The following is an 8,866-nucleotide window of genomic DNA, read 5'->3' on the forward strand; positions in this document are numbered from 1 at the left end:
CTTAACAAAATATTTTGTAAGATTTTCTTTAATATTGTACAAATACTCTACTAACTCTTCGTATTACCTTATCCAAATTATTATTAACATTTTTTCGATCAACACGTTTATTTATTACCAGATGTCTGTTTATATTCCACCTTTTCGTATCCTGTATTCCTATAAATATTATTTTGATACTTGACAAAATATTTATTGTCCATCCTTTGAAAATGTATCAATAAGATTTTATTATTAGTAAATCACATTGTTTCTTTATCATAATAACTCAACATCTTGCCGAACCATTATTAACTACCTAACTAATATGCTACACACTTGTTACGATTTTCTTTAATATTGTATAGATGGTCTACTAACGTTTCGTATTACCTTTTCCAAACAATTATTAACCCTTTTTCGATCGACACGTTTATTTATTACCAAATGCTTGTTCATATCCCACATTTTTGTATCCTATACTTCTATAAATATTGCTCTGACATCAATCACCCATTTAACTTTCTTCAGATACTATACATTGTAATTGTTCATTTCTTCTCCAAAACTTAATTCGAAAATGGCTGACAAAACATCACAACTAGAAGAATTTGCAACGAATACCAGCAACAACCTCAACAACAATAATTCTCCATCGAGGCAACTAAAAGGTATAAACGTTCCACATCTTTTGTATCTTAAATTACAAAATCGCAAACAAAACGACGATACATATTTGCGAGAATATAAAAACCACTAAAAAAAAAAAATTTTTTTTGTATGTCGAGAGGTCATTTGATAATTATATTTACACATTCATGTTACCGTTTCCATATATTTATAAAAATTGATTGTATATTGCTTCTGCAATTGGTTTAGACATTTTTCGGGGAATGCCGGAATTGAGGGAGATTTTCAAAAAAGTTGAGACCAATCTAGATGATCTACATACTGCAAGAGACAAATTCGTAGAAGTCATTAACCAGCTGTTACAAATCATGGAATCTGCCATGGATGTTATTTATAACCTAAACAAAAGAGAGTATGCATATGCACTAGAGGAACTGAACAATTATAAGAAAAATAGAAAATAAAGTCTATATTGTCCAAACTCACTTTACAGTATAAAAAAGCGATGTACTTATTTCTTTTATAATAAAAGTATTATTCTCTATATTCAATTTTATCTTGATTTTTGTGTTGCTCATTAATTGATTGGAAATTGTTCTACATCTAACACGTTACTTTTGATTTAATTCTTCCATCTTCACACATAGGATGAGTACTATTAATAATTATATAAGTACATTACATAGACATTCCAAAAATCTAACCATTTTCAAGAAAAACATATAAAGATGGAAATTAGTTTGTTTTCAAACCTTAGCTTGGAAAGAATCCTATACTGTGAGACAAACAATCAATATCAAACCTGAAAATAAACTCAATATAAATTTTAAGTTCAAATAATTGATCTTCTTAATATTAATTGATATTAATAATTATAAAGATATAATTATTAATTTTATGTTGACACAACTCTGTACATATATAAAAGTTATATTTACTCTAAAACTTGTACATATATAGAAGTTATTTTTACAACCTATTCCAAAAATATAAAATAAACATACCCGCGCAACGCGCAGGCCCCATATCTAGTTAATATACAATTCAAAATTATAAATCATATCTAAATATTATTGATATGTGTTGGATGATGGCTTGAAACGTTACCGTATTGACACTTAAGTGGAACGACGTCGTTTTGCTCCAACTGCCAGAATCAATCCTGAGCGTTGATGAAAAAGGGAGATCCAACGGATGTCATATAACCCTAATGTTCCCATATAAAAGCAGAATTATTTTTGGCAGTTTATGCAAGGCAGATTAGTCTTTCGTTTTGACGATTACTCTCTCTTCTTCGGTAAAACACCATTGTTAAACCTTTAGGGTTTCTACAGTTTGGGTTGAGTGTTTCCTGTAACTTGAGTGTTGAGTGACTGGTTAGGTCATTTCTGGGTGTATTGTATACACTGCTCTTAGGGATTCGAAGGGTGTATCTCTAGGGTTTGGTTACGGGTTGAAGGAGGGTTTCTAGAGTGACTTGTGTTGCTTATTGTGTAATCTGTAAACTTGACAGTTTAGTGCAGCGAGCTCGTGTGATTCTCGAGTTCAACGTGGACGTAGCTTGCTCAATCTTAGAGCAAGTGAACCACGGTAAATCTGTTTGTACTGTGTGCTTGATTCTTGATCTTGATTTGTTGCTTGTGTTGGTTGATTCTTTCTTTAAANTTTTTTACCCTTTTAATAGCCTTTTTATACTTGCTAAATTGAAATCTGAGGCTTCATGCCCAAGGGTTTGAGGTCCCATTCTTGTTTCTATCTAAATTCATTGTCTTCAAGAATGCTTATTGATCTGAAGCTCTTGTCTTGGGTCCACAACATAAGGACTTGTTTTTTTGTTTTTTCTGTCCTAGGTTTCCTGTTTATAACTAAAGACTATAGCTAAAGTGTTATAAGGTCATTTATTTACAACAGGCGAATTTTTCTGGATAATGGTTATAGAGTTTTATTTTTTATTTGTTTATTTTACGTAGATTTAGGATATTGGACTGATTTTAATCTTGGTGCTTTACTATGCTGACCATCTAGGACGTAAGTTGGAATTTCTTATTTGTGCTGTTTCATGGTTTCTTAGAGTTGGACAAAACTTGATTTAGTTAGCTAGACCATTATGAGAAGACAAGAAATCTAAGTATGTTGAGTTTGGAATTGTCCTTTCCTTGACAAATCTATTAGTTTTGAGGTTGAATTTTTTTTTTTAATTTTTTTTTTAATCAAAAGATGTGCAACATGGAAGGAAATTTTTTCTTTTCAGGTGTTAGGGTTTTGAGATAAATCTACACCACATAGACCATAATAGAGAATGCCGAGAAGGAGATCCTTAAGAAGCGAGGAACCTTTATATGATTGGATTAAATAAAATATACTCTTACTTCACTATCCTAGGAATCTCATGGAAAGCTGTGAAGTGTTGTGAAGTGGAGGAAAGTATCATCTTCAGAGGTTATTACTCAGTGATTAACTTTGCTGAACTTTTCAAAGGATTTTTGGACTTCTTTAAGCAATTTTTCATTGAATAAGCCCCAAGGAAAAACTAATCTTTAAATGATTTGTGAAATAATTGAGTATATCAATCAATTTGAATTGAATAATCAGTCATGAGCTAGCTTATGATTTTTGTTGAAGAGAAAACATTCTCAAGGTTGTATATAATCATACAATTTATGTCGTAGGAAAACCAACTTTGTTCATCAAGGCTTTGGGCTTTCCAATATTAAGACCCTATTCAGAGCTAGTTATAATTCTTTGAATTTGGAGTTTTGAAAAAATCAATATTATGCCTTTTGAAATTATGAATAAGCATGAGAGAGTTTGTTTATGTTAGAATTCTTCATAGAAGAGCCTATTTTCGGAAGTATTTAGGATTAAATATATTCCTCAAAAGAATTTTATGCTAATTAGAAAAGACTCTTATATGAGTGATTATAGTCAATAATTATCTCCATCTTCATGACAGTTCCTTCCTAAGGACACTCTTCTAGAGATGGGTAAGATGGGTAATTAGACTTTGAAGAGGAGCATTGCCCTTCAACACAATGAGACTTAGAAAATCAGGCAAAGTCTTTTTACTTTTGTTTAGTTAATTTCAAAGAAGCACATGCTGATATGCTTTCTTAATCAAATTCAATGAATGAAGACATCTCCTCTCTAGGATCATCAATTGGGAGCATATTTCATTTTATTATATGGTTTTGGACCCAAGAAAAGGGAAAAGGTTTACCAAAAGAGGGGATAAAAGAGATAACCTTGTCAACATTCTGAGCAAGTCTTCTTGCAAAGTCATTTTCTAATTATGACATCAATGGTTGAGATTTTTCTCAAAATAATAATAGGTGAACAAAGTAATATTTTGACGTTTTGCTTACCTTTTGATAAAGAAATATTTTCCGTTCAAAAGCTAATAGACTTTTTAGGGGAAGGAAGACATTCTAATCTCAGGATATGTCTTTTGCTAGGATCTTCTAATAAGGGTTCAACTATGTGATTATTTTATCTTTTCAGCTATATTGAATTAGTAAAGTAGTTTGGAGTCCATATATACTTTTAAAAATTTGTTTTTCCCTTTTTATCTGGTTTCTCACTTACGAGATAGTTCATTATGTATTAGGGCATGACGATTAAAAATAATTTAGAACCAGACATTAAGCTTCGCCAGAGGGAGGAAGAAACATTAGTTTAAACTTCGAAAATACACTCTTAAGGAAGAAACTTAGAAGAACGAAAAACGTAAATAAATAAACTACTAGGATACAATAAATATATGTACTAATGTTATGTCTTACTTTAGGCTTCATTTTTTTTTTTCTTTTGCTGCTTTTCCCGAAGTCTTCACTTAATTGCTAGATGATCGATCCTTGAGGGGTTCCTTCTATTAGACACTACATTGGCTCTTGTTTTTCTTATGTCAAATCCTCTTTCTTACTGCTTTACCTCTTCAAGCATGTTCATGACCTCTTTTCTTATGGTCAAATTATGTTGTAGCTTTAATATTTTTGTATCTAATAATGACAATCTGTTGCTATCAGCAGAAATTTTAGCATATTTACTCCTTCCATAGATGGTACATATTGTTTGAGGGATTATTTGGATCTTTCCTGTATATCAACTCCTCTTGGTTGAACTGAATACCGTGTATTGCATGTAGGTTGCTTCTAGCCACTCTATTTAATTTACGTTTTTCTACCCAATGGACGTGTTCATTGTGTGTACAGCAAATAAATAGAGGAGCTTAATTAGGAGGTGCTGTGGTTGCTGCCATGCTAATCTTCCGATGCTTAAGTTAGCATCTGGGTTTTGTAGGCTGTGGGGAGAGGATGGTTTGCAAAGCTTAAGTTCTTGTTTAGTGCCTGGATAACCACCAAGCAGTGGACAGAACTATTGCGAATGATAATCTTTTCTAATCCTGCCCAACATATGTGACCATTAAGGTGTACTAAAACACTGGTTGTATGTAATGAAGTTAATACTTCGTTTTCTAATCTGACCTACTAAACTGATTTTTTAATTAGAAGAAATTGCAATTACTTTGGAAGACTTTTTATTTTTTTATTTTTTATCTTTTCTTACTTCAGTGTGCAAGTGTTTTTGTTTGATACTAGTTCTTGACATATATGTCAGCTATGCTGTTGTGAATCAATATTACTTGTTAGTGAATTGAATGTCAGTAGATGTGCTCTTTTTTTATTTACCTATACTGGTTGTGTACTTCAACATGTGTATTTGAGATCTGATATTTGTTGACAGGACTTTATCTTCGGTTTAAGCTCACATATTTGCTGACAGAGCTTATCCTCTTTTATTCTTACATCCATTTATCTTCAGTTTAAGCTCTGATATTTGCTGGCAGGGCTGTGAGAGAGAGGTTGCAGAAGCTGCTAATGGTGACTCAGATAAACTGAAAAGTGAAAGCATTATGCGGTTGTCATGGGCTCTTGTTCACTCTAGACAAGCAGAAGACGTGCAGCGCGGGATAGCTATGCTAGAAGGTAAACCACATAAATCAAGTGCTTCAAAACCCCCTTCCCTTTTTTTTTTTTGTTCTTTATTTGGGGGTGTGTGTGTGTATGGGAATTTTATTATCATAAAGAGAAAGGTATTAAAGGATATCAAATATCCTTTATTGTCAGACCACCCCTTGAGGAGGGAAGTGATTTACCAAAAACAAAAAGAGACCGAAAAACTCTGTATAGGTNAAGCTGCTAATGGTGACTCAGATAAACTGAAAAGTGAAAGCATTATGCGGTTGTCATGGGCTCTTGTTCACTCTAGACAAGCAGAAGACGTGCAGCGCGGGATAGCTATGCTAGAAGGTAAACCACATAAATCAAGTGCTTCAAAACCCCCTTTCCTTTTTTTTTTTTGTTCTTTATTTGGGGGTGTGTGTGTGTATGGGAATTTTATTATCATAAAGAGAAAGGTATTAAAGGATATCAAATATCCTTTATTGTCAGACCACCCCTTGAGGAGGGAAGTGATTTACCAAAAACAAAAAGAGACCGAAAAACTCTGTATAGGTTGTGTAAAAAGACAGATTAGCCAGAGGGTTTATATGGAAAGAGACCTGTAAAAACCAGAATTTGCCAGGAAGGAAGGTGTCTTAAACTTTCTTGAGACTGAAGTCCATATTGATGCACCACCATCTTCACCTTTAACATCCAGAATCCTGCTGTTGTTTTACACCAAATTACTGAAAGAGTTAGTACCAAACACATGAATGAGGTCTTAATTCTTTTTCTTTTACCAAAAATACAATGACTTTCTGCTAAAGGGAAGACAATGATCTTGGTTTAGCCCACTGGAAGTTAACTTCCTTACTAGCTTTAGTGCAAAAAATGAAGCCACTGGGCAATGAAGGAAGAGATAGTCTCTTGTCTATACATTTTATTTGCACATAAGCACATTAAGAAGAGGATAAGCTCATAATTAGGTGCTTTTTGTACTTAGCTTCGGCTGTATTTACTCTTCCTAGAGCTAAACCACCATAATAATAACTTTATTTTTAAGGGAAGATGAGCGTACCAATTCATGTTAATACATTTGAAGTCAACATTGAAATTTCCTTTTTGAAGATTATCAACGTAATATATATAGGAGTAGCATCATGAAGAATAATGCTTCTAAGTTTTCTTATACTAAAATCAAAGTTTTAATCTTCAGAGAGTTCAGAATTCCACTATCTCCCATTCTTTCAAATTCCTTTTGCTGTTAATATTCCAGCTCCAGTTTTTGATTGAGAGAGGATCAAAGACTTGTGGATGGTCACATATTGTGACATGATTGTTGTAGAGAAGTTGATCACCCAAGCATTCCTCTGCCAACCATTTATACACCCAAAAATGAATTCCTAGTTTCTTTTAGATGTTTGTTTTCAACACTATTGAGAATAAATGCCTTACCCAACTGTATGGGTTAATTCCATTTTTCCATCAATAAATTTCATCATTAAGAATCTAGGATATGGTGCTTTTATTCTAGTTCCATTTATGGTTCTTATTCCTTCTCATTTTTCCAAATATTTCTTTTAGTCTTTATATGATCTTTTGCTTATGAAAGTATGGTTATTGTTTACATGAAGTCAAGTGCATTCTCCTTTTCAAGTACTTTTTATTGCTTACTGCTTTCTGGGATCTGACTGGTAGTTACAGCTCTATGGCTTCTTATTGATGTTTTGTTTCTTGGTCATGTAAAGTTGCACTATATGTATAATGAGTTACCCATTCTAAGGTGCTTTTGTGACGTCAATCTTCTTTACCAATTTTTGGTCTTCATTGATTTTCCCTCTATATTTTTGTTATAGGTATCTTTATCTATTCCCTTGATCTAATGGATTTTGTATTTGGTTTCTATACGTCTCAGGCAACCCTATAGGGCTATCTAGAATTTTCAACATGACTTAATTTAAGCTTCTGTTATAATTTTTTTAAGCATTCATCTTAACTTTCTGTCTTACTTTATCTGTATCTTGAGTTTTAGTTACACAACATACACTCAGTTGGAGCCATTCTCACTGTTGGCTAAACATTTTATAGCTTTCTGGGAATGTGTGGCCAATATAATTAAATTAATATATTTGGCAATTTTTTTACATCATTTCCTCTCTAGAACAATCATTGCACGAAAATTACCAAGAAGTATCTGGTGTCTCGGTATGACCAATCTTTGCTCTCTGTTTCATAGCTTTCTATGAAATATTAAATTAACAATTAACAATTATTGGTCTCACCAAAGCTGTATTCAGCTTGTAAGTTATTATGTCGTGAGATGATTTCTTTATCTCCTATATTTTTGAAGCATAACATGGCAATTTTGCTAAGGCTTACTGTCTTAAATTATTTTTTTCTCATACTTCCTCTCACATGAAGCAATTTGATCTCTTGCTTCTATGCACACAACCACAAAAGAGAAAAATTGAGGATAAAGGAAGATTGGACATGAAGTTGAGTACTTTTGTGGATCTTTTGTAAATGAAATCTCTTGTACGTTAGATAATGAGAATCTAATTCTTTTGTTTAATTGAGTAATGAGAATCTAATTCTTTTGTTTAATTGAGTAAATTAGTCCTTGCTTTGACTCCATAACCTCATGTAATCAACATACTTGCAGCATCATTAGCCAATAGTAGCCCTCCTTTGCAGCAGAGAGAGAAACTTTATCTTCTGGCTGTTGGATACTACAGATGTGGTGATTATTCAAGGAGTCGGCAGCTTGTGGAACAGTGTTTGGAGGTCTTTTTCTTTTTTTTTTTAATTATTATTTTTTTTCTGTCTAATTGATTTCATCGAAAAGGAAGGTTTTATACTAACTTGGTACGTGAAAATCGATTATATTAAATTTTCTAGATTGCACCTGATTGGAGGCAGGCTCTGGCCCTTAAGAAGAGCATTGAAGATCGAATTGCGAAAGGTGAATAACTGATGAATTTCATAGAGGACCTTTGCTTTTCGTAATGGTCATACTGATGGAATTGTAAATGATGTTTTTGAATGCAGATGGTGTTATTGGAATTGGTATTACTGCAACTGCTGTTGGACTTATAGCTGGAGGGATTGCTGCTGCATTGGCTCGCAAGAAATGACAAACCTCAGTCACCAATGTGAATAATAATAGTTTGCTTTTTGAAATGATATAACTTGGATTGATGTTTTTCCAACTTTTGCCTTGAAAAAAAATGTTTTTAATGATTGTTGAAACTTGAAAGTCATACTGTAGTACCGTTGGGATGTTCTTATAAATTGGAGTTATTAGTTGTTTTGGCTTGCTA

The 8,866-nt window shown here is 32.8% G+C and overlaps 1 protein-coding gene across 1 annotated transcript; it reads left to right on the forward strand.

The window, feature by feature from the left end:
• Positions 1-559: 559 nt before the first annotated feature.
• On the forward strand, positions 560-8,866 carry LOC116140402 (mitochondrial fission 1 protein A-like). The gene is made up of 5 exons (XM_031426041.1): positions 560-650; positions 5,370-5,591; positions 8,209-8,330; positions 8,445-8,508; positions 8,595-8,866. Exons 1-5 carry the CDS (start codon positions 560-562, stop codon positions 8,678-8,680), a joined length of 585 nt encoding a protein of 194 aa, XP_031281901.1. The 3' UTR covers positions 8,681-8,866.

This window comes from Pistacia vera, unplaced genomic scaffold (assembly GCF_008641045.1).
Source record: "Pistacia vera cultivar Batoury unplaced genomic scaffold, PisVer_v2 Contig372, whole genome shotgun sequence".
Lineage (NCBI taxonomy): Eukaryota > Viridiplantae > Streptophyta > Magnoliopsida > Sapindales > Anacardiaceae > Pistacia > Pistacia vera.